The 18,107-nt window shown below is 42.0% G+C and overlaps 1 protein-coding gene across 1 annotated transcript in view; it reads left to right on the plus strand.

The window, feature by feature from the left end:
* Positions 1-18,107, plus strand: part of LOC146797070 (uncharacterized) — a 46,975-nt gene that overhangs the window by 9,839 nt on the left and 19,029 nt on the right. The window contains exons 3-7 of the mRNA XM_085630297.1: positions 7,117-7,234; positions 11,156-11,206; positions 14,745-14,822; positions 16,796-16,852; positions 17,639-17,698. Coding sequence (XP_085486423.1) covers positions 7,117-7,234; positions 11,156-11,206; positions 14,745-14,822; positions 16,796-16,852; positions 17,639-17,698 — 364 coding nt within the window. The remainder of the gene's footprint in view (positions 1-7,116; positions 7,235-11,155; positions 11,207-14,744; positions 14,823-16,795; positions 16,853-17,638; positions 17,699-18,107) is intronic.

The raw sequence follows: 18,107 nt of genomic DNA on the forward strand, positions 1-18,107 counted from the left end.
AGCGCACAGCTACTCGGAAGTGTCCCGGCGCTATAGACCGCTGGGGAACCCGTCGTGGCTATCCCTGTGAGATGGTCCCTTTCTGGGTATCTCCAAGGTGAAACCAGGCATCCCCGGCGTCTGTGGGGGGCCGTTGTAGAGATGAGGCAAGCTTAATGCCCAGAGTTGCCGAGTGTGTTCCTGGTTAGAGTAGGTACCGAGGCGAGAACTATCGAGTCCGTTTTGACCCTGGTCCACGACCCTGCCGCGTCGGGAATTGAACCCTGGTCGATTCTCTGCTTACGGATCTGCCGCCTCTAACCAGTGAGCCACACCTCTCCACTGCCGCCTCTAACCAGTGAGCCACACCTCTCCACAAGTCCAGCTTTAGGGTGTGGAGTGGGGTGCTCTGAGGCAGCGATACCAAACTCCTCAAACATTTGTGCTCAGAACTGGAGAGATCGTCCATTTTGTCAAATCCCCACAATCCAGCTCCATAAACGAGAGAGCTAACTGCTTTTGAATCGTATATCTGCAGAACAGCAGCAACCGGTTTGTTAGTTGATGTGCAATGTTCCTTCCCCAGTGGCCCAACTATATGTTTGTGCTTCAGAATCATCTTGGCGAGATGCGATTTCCATGACATGCTTTCTTATTTTTATACCTAGATAGTCGAAGGTGCTAACCCTCTCAAGCCGGACCCCACCAAGGGTAGGTCTACTCCTATAGGACTTGTGAGGGTTTAGTGTCATGAATTTGGTTTTAGACGTGTTCATCTCTAGGCCTCGCATGTCACAGAAATATTTGAATGAATTTAGAAGCAGCTGAACCCCAACTGGGGTTTTCGACATCAGCAAGGTGTCATCTGCAAATAGGAGGGTTGCTACTACCCCCCTCCCTCCTAGAGTGGGTGCATCTGCCGGGTGCCTGGATAAATACACACTATTCATATAGAGAGAGAAGTGATTAGGTGCTAGCACACACCCCTGGCATACTCCCCATCTAACATGAATTGGATCAGTGAGCTGGCCTTAAGAACCCCACCGAACTCTTGCATTTTGGCCTCATGTAGGCGGATAACTAGGGCTAAGATTTCGCTTGGCAATCCCATATCTCTTAACACATGCCACAACTTGTTTCTCGGGACAAGATCAAAAGCTGTCTTTAGGTCAATAAAAGCAACAATAAACTTCCCTGGCCAATGACCATGGTTTTCCAAAACACAAGAAGAAGACGAAACACCTGGTCTATTGTCCCCATCTTTTGTCTAAAGCCTGCGTGATAGGGGTTTAAAATATTGTTGTCTCTTATCCAATCCCGGATCTTAGACAGGAAGGCGTGACAAAACAATTTTTGGATTGAATTAATTAGGCTAATAAGCCTATAGTTACATGGTTGGTCCCTATCGCCTTTCTTGAATAGGGGAATCTCCTCTGCACCCTTCCAGGACTCTGGGAGTGGAGCACCCCCTTCTATAGCGTTAAAGAGTAGTAGGATATAGCGTGACCAGTTGACACTTTCGGGTAGAAAGAGATCGCCAGGGATGCCTTCAGGGCCCGGGGCTTTTGCTTGAACAATTGAACCAACAGAGGCCTAAGTTTTGCTCATAGTAAACCAGTCCCTGTTTTCAGACTGAGAAGGTATTAGAGCATCTACCGAAGAGTCGGGCATACAGGGATCCGAATAGTGGGCATTGAAATGATCATGCCAGTCTGAGACAGTAATATGATTTGCAAGAGGGGAAGCCCCCAGTTGGTCACCTCACACAACCAGGGATTAGAACTTTTTTGGGTCTTCAGAGTCACAGGCTTCCTTGATGAGTGGCCATCTAGTCTCGTCCCACTCCTTTTTAGCTTTTGAGAAGCCATTCATGTAGGCTCTTCTGGAGGTTCTTATGCTTCCAGCATCCTTGGATTTTATAGCCAAGGAGAATTGGATCCTGAGACGTCTACATTTTTGGTTGAACCATGTTTTTGATTCTATATTGGTGGGTCTAGAATTATTCTTATGCGCAGGCACTGTGAAGTAAGCACCCAACTGCTTCAAAAACTAAAGAGTGAGTGTCTGGGACTGCCACCAACACTCCTGGCATTTCATGCAAAGCTGCCATCTCTTGCGTACAAGCTAGCAAATCCTGGTCTATGAGTTGAAGCATATCTTCATGTCAAATTATCTTGTGCCACTTAAGACGTCGCTTGTCGTTGGATGGGTGAACCTCCCTCTGTAGCTGTTGGATTTCAGGCCTATCATACTTGCCGCCCCAAGCGAATGCCAGGCTCAAGCAGAGGGGATTAGGGCCGCCATCTGAACTTGTACCCACAACCATATCACTAACACTGCGCCAGAGCCTCAGGTCTAACAGAATATAATAAATGCGACTCATACCATTTGTTCTGTTAAAGGTGTTGGCCCCCATTCTATCGGATTTTGTCCTTCCTTTTATGGCCCTCAACCCAAACTCCAAAGTCAAGGCTTTTAATTGTAACACGACTTGTAACCATTTTTTTACAGGGGTTTGGTCTTAACATGGAACTGACCATAGATCATCCACCTCCTTTATTTTGCTCACATCGTCCCTGTCCAAGGGTTTGAAAGTGGCATTAAAGTTGCCCGCTATTATCAAGGAGGGGGCAGGATTTCTTTTGCACAAGTTTTTGTATAGTGGCTGATGGTCTGCCCCTCTGGTTCCTCTTTCATATACGTTAAGACCTGAACGGCCCATAATTCCCATTCCCAGGATAGCTGGGCTGTCAGAGGGAAGCTGCGAGATTACACAATAGAGGGCTATCCTAACCCATATCAACAGACCCCCAGCGGAACGCCCTGGTTTATTATTTTTTTTTTTTTGAAAGACCTTTATTGTTATGTTTCACAATACACAGCTTTAGCCTACAACCCCTCGGGCCGGCCGCGTAGCTTGCACACATGCACTTTGTCGTATCTAACACAGCCCAGTGCCGTCAACCCGGGGGTACGGCGGCGATAGAAGGTGCCAGCGTCTCACAGGTTAGACGCCCTGGTTTATTTGAGATTACAGGGAGGCAATAGCTTACATACCTGTCCTTGTGCACTGGCTCTACGCTCCAAGTTTCCTGTAAGATACATATATCAAAGGTTTCTATAAAAATGGTTCCAATGCGGAAGGATCAAAATACCCTTTACTACTGCCACTTTCCAGGAAACTATTGAGCACATGGGTGATGGTTCAATAGGATTGGGGGGGTGGACTAGGGACTGGCTGGATATCGACTTTCAGGGTACCAGTACTATGCAAGTTGTCAGCTGTTGCTACTGGAGAAGGGGCCCGCAATGTCCTGCCCAATCCTGTTTTTCCAATCCTCCATAACTATTGCACCCCCTGCCCCGTCCCTGATGATATCATTAGTTAGGGTCCTAGCTTCAGGGGGGATACTCCAAGTGGGGTTAGATAATTCTATGGGAAGGTCCATGTCAACCGAAAGACGGTGGGTCTGGAGTCATTCATTTTCACCCAAGATTGAGTCAGGTACTCGGAAAAAAATGTGGCCAGTGGGAGGCAGGTGCCGGTGGACTGGTTATTGGTTGGAGCTTGAATTGTATATTGGAGGATACAGCAGGACATGATGTGGTGTCCAGAGCTATCAGGTTTTCAACTAACCTTCCATCTACCAGAAGCAGTTCAATACAATCTGTAAGGCTGTTTGGGAACTCACATCTCCTAGCCCTAACAATATCTTCTCTTATTACGGACCTGCATCCTCTCGCATGGCGAATCCAATGGAGTCTTCCCCCTTGTGCCCCTTATGTGGGGCTAGTTTTGGCACGTTGGTCATGTAGATTTTACAAGAAGCGGGGGGTGCCATGATCTCCTGGGACAAAGTATGACGCCTTGGTGCATTTCTGGGCAGGGGTTCCATTAGATGGTTAGTTCTTCTAAAATCAAAATGACCCAAACCTACCCAGTTCGGCTAAATAGGGATGCCTGGAAGCTTCCTACTATTAACCATGTTATCAAAACCTCTAGCGTATATATGTGCTTCGGTCTGTGGGGGGGCAGGGAGAGTCCCTATGGGCCCGGGGGGTAAAAGTTTGTTAGATGATTCAATTGGCAGGTTATTAACCTGGGTTGAGAGTACCTCAGTTTGCATGCAAGCCCCCTGGTTCCTTACTAAAAACTGTTTCACCAGCCCAGTGAGATCACCTTTCATGGTCCTAAGAGCAGCGACTTCTGCTCTGAGGTCTCTGATGTACTTGTGGACATTAAGATCTGTGGGCTGATGACCCACTGCTAACGCTGAAGGGGCCCCAGCACCTGCCTGCTCCTCAGCATTCTGGGGGTCATTGGTTAGACTTTTGAGGGGTAGGAATCTGTTGTTACAAATGCTCTCCGGGTCTAGCGGGCCTAGGCGGCTTGCTTCTGGCAAGGAAACTACATCTGCCATGGTGGGGCCTGTTGGCGTATGGGCGCCTGGTGTACGGCTCTTGGTGGCGGCTTTCTTAAACATCTTTAGAATAGTGTTTGGTTTGTTGTATCCCGTACTGGGTAAGGAGCAACTTAATTTAGTAGAAGGAGCTTCTGCTGGCGGATTTAAAATTTCTTCGCATTCGACCAAGAGTCTATTGATGTGGTCAAGCACACGTGCCCGCCAGCAGGCTTTAGAGCTTTTTTGGGCTGTTTTGACTTTCCCTACTGCCACCCCAGCCCCACCATCAACAGCCTTCCTTTTGCCCATCCTAGACTCAGTACGCTCAAATGGTGACAACACCCTCCTAAGATTCAGAAATACAGCACAATGACGTTACACATCAAAGGAATATAAGATCCTTCAAAAGAAAAACGTGAGTCCTTTCAAGCTGTATTACAAAAACAAAGAAAAAGAAGCGCGGGACACACACTGTACCTTGGTGTCCAAAAGGCAGGTCTTGGGGGGGTGGCCCATCTTAGCCTTGGCCCAGGTTTCACCCAGGCACGTCCCGCACGGTGGTAAGGAACAGCACGATTTGAGCGCCTGGTGGCATGTTGCAGGTGCAGACGAGCGGCTCCTGCCGCAAAGCACTCTGGGTCCTGTAGTAGGTCTCGACCCCCTGGTCCCAGATCTGGCGTCTCGCGCTGTGGAGAGAAACAGCACGATTTAAGCGCCTGGTGGTGGCGTGTTGCAGGTGCAGGTGAGCGGCTCCTGCCGCAAAGCACTCTGGGTCCTGTAGTTGGGATCGACACCCTGATCCCAGATCTGGCGCCTCTGATGAATGAAAAGTCTTTCTTTAGTTGAATTAGGTATGTTTCTGCTGGGCTACTTTGTATGTGTCATCTTGTTTCACCATTCTTTTGCTAAAATGTTTTGAAGAGTGGATTCTGAAATTCCTGATTAATTTATACTTCATGGAATAAAACTCCTTTTACCTGCTATTAGAGCCTCTTCTTCCTTTCAGTTTCCAAAATTGAAAAAGATGTATTTACAAGTAAAATGTATCTATCTGATAAGCTGGTGTTTGTAGAAAAAAATATATTTGAGGCTGATATATACATGGTATTTCGGGTTGCATCGGGGCCATTATTACGGATGTTCTCTCTTAGATGCCAGAGTGATTGTGTACATGATGGTTATGACACAGATGCATTCACAATTAAAAATAAAGTTGTTTTTTTTTTTTAACATTATTTCCGGTGGCTTTGCCTGATGCACTGAGGTGGTCACTGCTAGTAATTGTGCACGCAGCGGCTAGTAATGGAATCCGGTTTGAAGAGGTCACTATTGTAACCAATAATTTGTGTTAGTAGCTCTTAATGTAGAAAAGGTTTGAGATCCCTGCACTAGAGGGATGTAGGAGAAACCTGAGTAGGCGTGCAAGAGGAGAGTCATGCAGGGCTGTCATGAGACAGGAACGCAGTGCACAAGTGAGGGATGGACATGTGTTGGAGGTGAGCCAGTGAAAACAGTGGAGGAGTGAGTGAGCGAAACATACGGAGAGTGGCAGCTATACAGTGGAAGGAGAGAGAATGAGAGAGAGAGTGAACAGTGTATTTGAGAGCAAACAGCGCACAAGAGGAAAAGGACAAATTGTTAAAGAAAGTAAGGGGCCTATGGTGTAATGTATGCGAAGATTTGAGAGTCATTCGGTGGGGTTGTGAGAATCATGAGGAGGAGGTGTAAGGGAGTGAGAGCCTCCCTGTGGAGGTGTGAAGGAGCGAAAGACACGAAGAGGAGGTATGAAGGAGTAAGAGGTGGCTTGTGGAGGTGTAAGATTCAAATGCAACCTCTGGATCGAGGGAAAGAGAAACATGGTGGTGCAAGAATTTGGGAAGTGAGGAAATGAGTTAGGTACAATGGGGAGGGGACAAAGCAAGAGGCATGTAGGAGATGTTGTTTAAGGGTATGAAAGGTATTGAGTGGAGGGTGTGCGTAAATGAGAGCCATGCAGGCTGGATATGTTATCATTGCTTTCAGGTCTGTATACAGTGCTTGGGTCTTGACTTTTCTGCCATGCGTATTTCTTTTTGCTCGATCTTCACATCCCACCTCTCTGTCTCTCCTGTGCAGGTGCTTCACCTTTGTATAGCTCCAAAGCCAGATCGTGGCCTCTCCCCATCTGTAATTTCTGGGATCTTCCCATCTATCCATCTGCTCCTTCCAGGATCTTCACCCTTCTTTTAATCTGCTCCGTGTTTTCATCTCAATAGCTCGTCTATCTAGTCTCATCACCTCTCCAGGGTCTTCTCCAGGATGTTCATCCATCCATCTTTTCTGTCTAGGTTCTGAACCCCTCTCGATCTATTCATCCATCCAAATCATCTACCCAGGATCTTCTTCCCGCCATCTCTTCTATTAAAAATTGTTATCTCTCCATTTCATCTACGCAGGAGTCTCCATCCCTTCTTTCTATAATTTCCAGTTCTTCTTCTCCTCTGTCCAGGATCTTCTCCTCTCCTTCTCTTCCATGGAGGATATTTACATTCTACTGTGGATTCTATCCAGGTGCTTCACTTTTACTAAAATGTCTATTTAGGAGCTTCTGGCTTCTCTCCCTCTTCTATCATCTTTGCTTCTGGTTTCTCCTTGAACCTTCAGGACTTCCCGTCCTCTTCTCCTCTTCAACTCCTCCCACGCGTGAGCCGATGAAAGGTTTGAGGAATAACTGACCCCGTTTCCTTCTCTATAGTCTGCAGCAGGTCTCCTGCCAATCCCAGGGCTTGGTGGAGGAACTTGAGATGGTGAAGCAACAACTCACTGTGCAGAGGGAAACCCTGCACGCAATGGAAGCCAACAAGAAAGAGCTGGTGAGTTGTGTAGAAGTGGTGGTTAGTCACTCAAATGCAGAGAAAAGAAACATTTTGGTTCCTAGAGCAGGCAAGATTTGATGCAGCCAAAAACAATTCTATACACTTGGGCTACCGAAAACAGGATTAAGGTTCAAGAACAAAAACAAAGGAGAGAGCTGTATGGGGTATTATATTTGATGATCTCAGTATTGTGTGGTTGTAGAGGGTATGTGGGTGGTGCAATCATAAAAAAGGATGTTGTATTAATAATGTATAACTCATTGAAACAACCTCAACATCAAATTATAATCCTAGCTGAGATATACTGTATTACTGCTAATCCATGAGTGCTTGAGTGTTAAATTGTCTGGGTGCTACACCCCTAGGGGCCAGCTGTCCACAGACCCCTTACAAGCCACAAAACTAAATTGTTTTCCACCAATGGGGAAGCCCTCAGATCTCTAGGTTCAGTTCACCAAATGTTGTCATGTCAAATCCAATGTTGCACAGTCTAAAAATGAACTTGTTTGCTTGCAAAGATTCACTACAACCACATCAGTTCAAGATTTTATTTTCGATTTTCTCTTCATAATTATTTATCAGAAGATCCCTGTAAACAGTTTAGCACAGTCAACACTTTTAGTTACATGCAGGAAATTAATCAGGGCTGTAGGAATGTACATGAACACATTCAAAATCACATATTCACACTATAAGACAAACTTAAAAGCAATGTAAATCCAATTCTACATCCAAGTGTACCCTAATATTTTAAAATGTCATGTTTTCCGTCCCCTCTTTAAGCAGTAGTTCATAATAATTGAATCAATTTTCTAAACCCACCAATAGATTAAATCTCTTCCCTAATTTAATTATTGTAAATGTATAAGACGAACAGCATACCATTTGATATTTTAATAGAGAAGAGTGTGATCACTGGTTCCACTGTGGTCCATATGAATTCTTATGATGTTTTTTATCAATCCCAAATCTTATGCAGTGATATGCAACATTGGTACCGAGTATTACACCAGATCCATGGCGAACCATCATAGCATAACACCCCAGTTCGATTTCAGTACTCAATATACAAAATACTTAAATATTTAAGAAAGATTGGGCATTCATATTTAAATGCCATTGTTGAATACCATTGTTCTTTTACTGTATACACATATTCCTAAGTGTTTCTTATTCGTTATGCATCTCTAACATACTCATCCGAGGAGATTTCCCTCCAACAGGCACCTCTTTTTAATTATAAAGATATAAAAGGAGCAATACTTCCACACCTAATAATCTACACTAGCATTGTTGGAGTAGAATTTCTATAATGTCCTCAATCTATAAGGATCTGTAGACTAAGGGCTCCCTAAATACTATCTCTCTCCACTAGCATCAATTCTTTTTTCGGTACACGATAATAGGCATTCAAAATGAGCTCGATTTTTTTATTGGTCATAAATAGATGATTGTTAGTCAAAGGTTTAATTATGTTACTCAACTTTGACATAACGTTCTAGGTAATAGTTACATCACATATCTGTTCAATGGCATATTTTATCTCCCATAATCTGATACAACACCATAATCAGTTTTTTGAAAAAGCACCATTTTGAGTTAATCGTGTAAACAATTTTTGATCAAAGGCGTGTATCCCTCAACTCACTATAACATACACATCTAGGGAATAAACAAATCACATATCTAGTCATCAAACATCTTTGTAATTTAATGTAACACGAAAATCTGCATTCAAAATGAGAAACATTTTGAAGTTGTCAAGTATACATAATTACTAATCCAATCCCATGTTGCATTCATCAAACACCTATTGTGGTGCAACATAACATAAAAATCAGTGTTCTGAAAGAGTGCTATTTTGAATTGGTGTGTAACACACAAAATATCCACCAAGCATCTATCCTGGCACAATGTAACACAAGAATCAGCAATCAGCACTAACCCAAAGTTAATGTCCATCCATTCATTGACTGTAGCATACAAGTGTAGTGAATAATGCTATCTCACTACACTTCATGAACTAAATCAGCAAGTATTTTACTATAGACTGAATTACCTATAGCCAAAGTGCATCTCAGCTTACATAGTTTCCACTCGTATTCTCAACTTTGTATCTTTTATGTTATCCAAGATGATTCTGAGATTTGTCTTTAAATTGTAATCCTAAATGCAAATAGAATATTTATATTAGGAGACAAATAGTCTGAAAGACAAAAAACGATCTTAGCGGCAAGTCTCACTTACTTCACCGATTGGTGCAAGAACAAATACAAAATGGCATTCAGCAAGAGTGTTTTTCAAACCAGCGATTACACAGTGCTCGAGACCTCAACTGTACTGATTCATTGAGTTTTGGAGGCCTTGCCTAGAATGCCATACCCAGTTCTGGAGGCCTTGCTTGGTATGTTGTATTCAGTTCTGAAGACCCTGCCTATAAATATGTATTGAGCTCAGGAGACCTTGTATTGATTTCTGAAGGCCTCCTCTGAAATGTTGTATTCAGTTTTGGAGGCCTCGGCTGGAATTTGTATCTGATTCTGGATATCTTACGGATAAGGATGTATCAAGCCCTAGAGAACCTGTCTGGATTGTGGTATCCAATTTTGTATGCCTCACGGGCTCATTGTATAGAGGTCTCCCATGGAATGTTTTATCAGCTCTGGAGCTATGGCTAGAATGTTTTATCTAGTTCTAACCTCTTCTCCTGAGGAATAAATACATTTTGGTACAAATCACAAGCACAGAAAATACAATTGCAAGCTTACCTATCTTAGTACATCAAATTGTATACATCAAAATATAAAGTATACCAAATGAAAACTGCCTATCAAAATTAACATGTTAACAAGTCCTTCCGCTCAAAAGGCACAAGCCAAGGCGGAACAAGGACTGCTTCACAAAATAAGAATGTTATAAAGCAATGCCAAATATTATTAAAACCTTGATAAGATCCTACAAATATATAAAAAGGACAAGACACGATTTCTTACTCTTAGTGAAGTTTAAATGATTTCTAGTCGAAAAATAGAGTATTTGCATTACAATTAACAGCATATATGTGCAGTGACTCTACCTGAAAATCCCAAAAATATTGGAGGTTCCATATTCTCTTCTACTCTTGTTTCAAGTATCAGCTTGCACTGTAATGTTTTTTTTTGTTGTCAAATACATGTTGTTTTTCTAACGGTTCTCTTTTACCCCTTCATCCTTTCTACTTCCCGCACCTCACCCCACTCCACAGAACTCCACCCATCCCTATCCCAAGTTACCTGCTGCTCTTCTTGGAGTGCAAAGTTTTTCATCTAGTTTGTGTTGCAAAGCATTTGTGGTTATGCATTTAACTATGCAATGTTCTGTTATGCATTTTTCAGTTTTTAGTTTTTTAAATAACAGTTACTGTAATTTTGCTGAATTTATGATTCTCTTGGTTGGATTCGACTATTGCATATTTTTATATTTCATCGACATTACATCTCTTCGATACCCAACATTACATCTCTTCGATACCAGTTTTCACTCCTTTACCAGTCACACTTGAGTGCCCTTGTGCTATCCCCTCTGAGCTTCTACACTCTTTCACTAGCAACAAAGCTCAGTGAGTTTAAGCCTGAATTTCTGACATATGCTGTAACCTTCTGGTGACAAGTAGAAAACCCAGCAAGGCCATCTCCAGCATCCACCAATAACTGATACAATACAATTGGGTAACCAGAGCACCTGTTATTTACCACAGTTAAAGGAAGCAAAACTGCTGTATTAGTGGCTTTACCAAAACAAGATATCCTTATACATATTTTGGCCCTCGGGTGGCTGAGATTAACACGCACCTGACCACTAAACTGAAGATTATATCAAAGAGATATTTTCGTGTCAGTTGAAGACAGTGTTGTGATAGTTTACTCATCCTTTTTCTAGGAAAAGAAGAAATCTCAGCTGGAGCAGCAGGTGGAAGATCTCTCAGCTCAGGTAGGACAGACATGTCTGGGGAACTAGACTTTACCCTGTGATCTGGTTGGTATCAGTGAAGCAGAAGAACACTGCTTTAGCTGATCTCTTTGAGGCGTTGAATCTCAGGGGACATTATACCCCATCTCTGGGAGTGAGTTCAAGGAGGGTTTGTGCCACAAGCAGAGATTTTTGGGACTACTACTGTAGAGTATAAAGGTGCCAATGTAACTTGAACACTTTCTTGGTAACTTACTCTTTCACTCACTCACTAATTCACTTCTTATTGCCACATCTGGAGATCATTAGATTATTTACCATTCCAGTGGCTCCAGATGAGTAGTTGACATCTGGAGCCTCAGGAATTGTCAATGATATAATTATCTATAGATGTGGCATTAAACACTCTGCCTGAGAGGAGATCACACCTTATCTCTCTCTTAGAGTGGGAAGAGTGCTGATAGCTCTTACATCCATATTCAAAACCTGTTGAGGTCTTTTGGGTCCACAATGTCAAATCTGTTGAGGTCTCTTAAATCCAGATGAAGAAATGTATTGAGGTCTCTTACATCCATGATCAGAAATGTACTGATGTTCTGTAAATCCAAATTTGTAATTTATTGAGGTCTTTTAAAACTAGATTAATAAATGTCTTTAAGTCTTTGAAATCTAGATAAGGAAACTTGTTGAGGCCTCTAAATGCATATTCAGGAGCTTGTTAGGGGTCTCTCAAAGTCTATGGGCCGATTACGATGGCGATTGGATGAGTGTCTGACTGCCATCGCAGTGGGTTTGGGACCAACCAACAAGTAGTCGGCGGTCCAACCTGCTAATTTATGATGCGACTGTCGTGTAGGCGGTCGAAATCATGACAGCACAAGCCGTAATGGAAAAAGGTATGTTTTCAAACAACATCTCCCGTGTGCCATGCACCATGTGGCACCTAGCACATGGGGCATGGATGTTTGGGGGGCCTCATAGCGGACGGGGGCCCTACTAGGACCCCCCAAAGTCCCTTTCCGACAGGCACCGCCCCTATTGTAGGGAATACGATCCGACCGACAGGTTCCTTGAGTCCGTCGTAAGCATCGGTTGATCCCTCTGACCGATGCGGTCTGACCGACCGCATCATAATGCGGCGGTCAGACTACTCGGCTGGATGACGGCCCAACTGACATCCTAATGAGGCCCCAAATTTGGAAACCTGTTGATGTCTGCTGATTTGGCCTTAGGGTGGCAAGAGGTAGAAGCCATGCCCCTTATGTTCACTCTATATTATACCAAATGATCTGCGGAGATTATCTTCTCCTTCAGAAAACAGATAGGCAGAACGTCTCCCACAGGTGGGTGAGGGACAATGACCTTGTTAGTGCCCCCTGGTATGCAGACCTCTTTGCAGAGATTGGGACTGTGAGAGAGATTCACACCATTTGCATGCATGCCTTTTCCTCTAGTTCCTTGTCAAGCTAAGTTTAACCTTTAATTAAAAAAAAACCTGACACTAGGGATAGGTGGTAATGTCTATAAATGCCATTTATTACTGTTGGGTCTTACATTGGCAAAGAGGGACATAGCGAGGGCGTGGAAGGCTCCGAGGCCCCCTGCTGTGGCCGCATGGTAGAATGGCCTGGACTTCTGTGTGGGCCTTGAGAAACCTATTTTTATTGCCAGGGGGTGACCTTTAAAACATTTCAAAATATGGAAGAGGTGGGCAGACTATCGGGGATTGCTTCTAGACCCGGTTCCTGTAGATCAGGACCTGCGATTATAAACGTTGGACTTACTGGGGGGGATCCCGGGAGCGGGGTTGTGGGGTGTAACCCCGGTGGGTAGTTTGACTGTAAATATCCGAATAGATCTGTTTAGAGTGGATGAATGGTGCAATCGGGGGGAGGGGGACGCAACTTAGATTGCTATTGTATTTCCTTTAAGGTTTTTTTTGGGATATATTTTCGAAAAATTTCAGTCATTTCTGTATGCTCAGATTGTGCAGACGCCTCTGGGTTACAGGGCTCTGCTGTACATGTGCCGCTTGACCAATAAAATTTGTTTAAAAATAAAAAAAAAACCTGATCACTATCTCTTGGTTATGGCTGAACCGGTGCCAGTTACTCCTAAGTTAAATACTGTTGCCTTACCTATACCCTTTTTACTTTCCTTAATGATAACCCTTTCCTTTATTTACAATGTAATTTTTAATTCAAGAATTTTTTTCTTAAATTGTTTTATTAAATTAATTTACATTTATTAATATACAATATGAAATTCTATCCGTGACTCTTATATTTATTTAATTTGTTTTGTAGATATTCAATTGAGTTAATCAACATTAATTTAGTTACAATTATGTTAAATGTAATGACATTAATTGAAATTGTTTTATTACTAAGGGTGATTTTCATTAAGTCACTTTTTAATTATAATACGTAATTATTTAGCAATCAATATTTTTGTAATTAAATTTGGTGTAATTGCTTTAATATAATTACAGCCACTCGATAATAAGCATAGTTTCTAATTAAAAATATTCCCTAAATTACAATCCATAAACAATCTATGTGTTTTAATTAAGGAGCTTAAATAAATTATTTTATAATAATCTGATCACTTGTCCTATAAATATTTTAGTTATTTTTGTTAATATAGTACTTACCCACATTAAGTTGGCAAATGAGGAGATGATGCATGAGGGAAAGTAATTTTACAATCAAAAAATAAATTGCCATGATGAAATGATAGGACAAAAAAATGCCCCGACATGCAATCCTTGCTACTAACATTGGGCCTAACAGGTGCAGAAAGGCTTGTTGGCATACAACAGCTGGTCTTCCATTGGGACAATTCCCATTATACGTGTGCACACTTCTCTTTGCTGCCTGGACTAAGGGGTCATGTGACTAGCCTCTTCCCTCAAAAAAGAAAATGCTTCTCAGTGATGCATGCGAGGAGTGGACTTCACATTTCATTTCCAATCAAAGTTAAAACATTAGGGAAAGAAGAGGGTCAACCTCAAAGGACAATAGGACAATAGGGCGTTGCCATGAAAAAGAACCCTGACACCCACCGTTGGAAGTCTGGGCACCATCCAAATGCCCTCGACCAAGAGGGCTCTCAGAGAGAGAGAGACACCGTTGAATCATGACAATCAGCATTAGCCGCAATGCTGAAGGAAATTCATGGATGATTGTTGGTTTCAACACCCTTCCATATGGTGTCCAAGAATTTATCATTCTTAAACTGTGAACATGTGCCTGCAATCTTTGTTGCGTTCGGTTGTCGTTATTCACTGCCTAAGCATTTGCAGTAGTTATCCCGAGACACCTCGTCAATGAGGAGGTCTTTGGTGTGGATGGCGAAATCTCAGGAGATGGTGTAGAGGCAAGTCATCTGTCTGTTTCTCGGTGATGGTGGCGGATGCTCAGTAGATGCAGGTGGCCTGATTCCTTTATCAAACACAGCTCTGCGACAGGGTTCGGGATCCTGCTGCTGCCCACATATATTTACACACAGACAGCTCCTCCTGCATGGTACATTTATTTATCCTTTGCTTCTGCGACAGATCTTCGAGTGCTCAGAGGACAACAAGACCCTTCAGGAAGAGCTTCTGACGCTGAAGACCCTGGTACCAGAGCTGGAGGCAAGTAATGTACTATCTTATGTTCACTTAATACTAATTTTACAAAGTTTATGCACTGGCATGTTTTACAAATAGAGGACTTGAGGGAAAACAGAGAAAGTAGTTTTCCCAGAATGCAAAATAGTAAAGTGAGTAAGCTGAGAAAAGGACCCTTTAATTCCTGGTTCTAAAGTTGACAACGTAGCCTTTCAGCCTTATCCTTAGCAAATAGTCCTCCTGTGGGCTATTCCCATCTTATTTTATATTGCCTGAAATTATTCAACTGCACACAATTGGACATTTCCTTCTAACTATATTCTCTTTAATTAAATGGTGTGTGTAGTTCATATTTATTTGCTTCACAATTTTCCTTTGCACTTTTCTATCCTCCTTACAGTTGAATTGATAAAGGCTTATGCTAAGTTGCCTCTCTTTGTAGATTTGCATAGTTTAAAGTTTTGCTTTTTATAGTAGAAGATTTTAGATTTGTCAAAGATTTACAGAGGTGCTCATTGGCTCATCTGAGGCCCTTGAGTGAAATCCATCACTAAATGTGATGTGCATGAAAATCAAATCATGTTCCTTTACTAGTTGCCTGGGGACTCCATTCCATAATGCCAGCACAGAGACAACTCTAAAACGCTCTGTAAAAAAAAGATGAGCTATCTGCAAGGGGGTGATGAGACACTGACAGAAACATATCCTGAAAGAACCAATGTCATTTCTCCACTTACTAAGAAGACAGCTCCTGTTGAGGGAGACCAGTGATGACAGTAAATCTAGTATTAAAAACAAAACAAAAATAAGAGAAAGGATAAACACAAATTAAACCATTAATCAATTGTATTCAAGAGACAAGATAAGCCAACTACCAACTACTAACTAATACATACAAATCTGAATTTCCATACCAGACAAAAGCCTGTCAGAGCTAGTGTTCAACCATGTATGGTTAATCAAAATACTATACCAGGGAATATGTCAGACAAAGTCACCAAGTCACAATGCCACTAAAATCCAAAGCACCTGTAATCCAAAAATGTTTAAACCAAAAATGTGGAAACCTCAATATTTCGCTATTGCTTCAAGTTCATGTTTCTCTAACTTATCAACCACTCACAATCATTTTATCAAATAAGATCAGTTTAGGTTCATGCACAAATTTTACTGGATTAAATAAATCTCCCCCACATCACCCCTGGCAGAACAACGGTTATCCCCAAGAGCATTTTAGCTGATCTTTGCCCTGTTGGAGGCACCTCTAGCCATGGAGGAAGGTTTACTATAAACCCTTTGGACTAATAATACTGGTCTCCTTTCCTGGGGCAAATTTGGAGTCACCAATAACGTCTCAGATTTAAACCAGTCATTTCATTCCATGCTCATAAAGGTTTGCACTGGAACAAATTTAGAGGTGTCTGAAGCATTGGTGAGATGCTTGTGTGCAATTGCAATTCACAGGGATTTTGTTCAGTAGCTCTGTTGATGTTTCAGGCTCCTTCATATCTGCTCCAGAGAAAGTCTTTGTAAATGCAGTACAAGACATCTGATGTATTTCTGCCATGTGCCGCAATCTACAATTTTGCACCACGTAGATCTTTGTGAATAATAGTGGATGGTTTTACGACTTTTATTCTCAAAGGATACCATGGAGAATTCAAAACCTCAAATTCAATCCATATTGATTAAACAATATGATAGAACTCTGGGCACAAACACCACAAAATATGTTTAGCTTTAGTTAGTTCTGCAATAAATCAGTCCAAGATATTTTTGTGGTTTAGTTCCCATTGGAATTTTATAAAAAGATTATAATGTAAAGAGATGTATGAATGTTGCTTCTTCATAATAAGTAAAACACTTTTTAAAAATAGATATGGGGTGAAATTTAAAAATATGCCACAAATAGTTAGGCTTTCCAAACCTCTTCATTCCGTCTTTCCTCCCAATCCTTTCCAGCCAACAGTTAAACCTCTTTTATTTGATATTTTCAGGAAAAGCTTCAGAGATGTCGATTAGAGGTGAAAGAGAATGAGGAGCTGTACAAGAAGGTAAATCAGGGGTAGGCTGTCATCATGGAAAGACAGACACATCTGTGGAGTGTTTGTGGTGCACTGTCGGCCACTTCCCAAAAAAGCTGAGCATATGTGCATGTCAGTGATGGTGTTATCCTTCTCCATACATAATTTATTAGATTGGTGAAGAGGCCTTTTCCTGCATATCTTTGTACACACTTCCATTGTTGTCTCTAGCTCTGTTTATGGTGCTGCTGCTTCTTGGACCATCTCTTTGTCATCAGCATCTAATGTCACACCATTATACACCAATTTACTCAGCCAATCAAGTCTGATTACTCAAGATTGTACAACCTAAGACTTCCAGTGTTAACCCAGTGCCCTCCAACAGACTACTTAAACAGGAGATGGGTCAAACCCATGTCTTTTTTGAACATCAGTTGCTCACTAGGTTTCCTCTATTAAATGTGATGTTTACACTTGAGGATGAGCCCTGTGCACCCTGCTCCTTGTTCATTGACAGGCATCAAGTTGTATTGCATCTACTGCATATGTGACACCTCATACAATTTGCTGATGTAGGTCCTTAAGCGGTCTTGATTTTCCTTTCTGTGAAACCACCGTTGGGTGGGTCCATAAAAAATGGACCATTTTTTCACAGACATCTGACCACTGACCAACATGGAGAGACAAAGGTGTCAACAGTAGGACAGACCCAGCTTAAAGATGATTTAAAAAATACAATATTGAAATGGAAAATGCTTAAGAATCACAGAAATTAATGTTATAGGTTCCCACACAAGTCTCTGTTTGGTATTGCAGAAAGAGTGCTACATGGAAGTAATGGCCACCACCATCAAGGAGTATTCGTCAATTATCGAGGTAAGTCAGCACAGACTTGCAGAACTGTAGAGTAGGACAGGACCCTCCTTGAGCAGTGTCTACCTGTCTGCTTTTGAGGAGGAACCATTCTATTACTATTGTAGTCCTTCCGCTATCTACACTTTGACCCCAGTTGTGCAACAATGCACTTCCAACCAATCCACACAAGCTAGCTATCATTGTGTTTAATCACTCATACCTTTGATATGTTTTATGCTTCTTGTTTGTAGCTTTAACCCACTACCTTATCTATTATTATTTCTTACCTTATATCTGTTGCCCTTTGGTGAATGAGGAACATTTCCAAGATACTTTTGTTCCTGTTTTATTACAATATATTTTTGGTTGAAGTGTTTTTTTCAGGTTTCCCTTTTTTTTAATGCAAAATACCATTTAGTAAAAATTACAA

This window comes from Triturus cristatus, chromosome 10 (genome assembly GCF_964204655.1).
Source record: "Triturus cristatus chromosome 10, aTriCri1.1, whole genome shotgun sequence".
NCBI classification, from domain to species: Eukaryota; Metazoa; Chordata; class Amphibia; order Caudata; family Salamandridae; genus Triturus; species Triturus cristatus.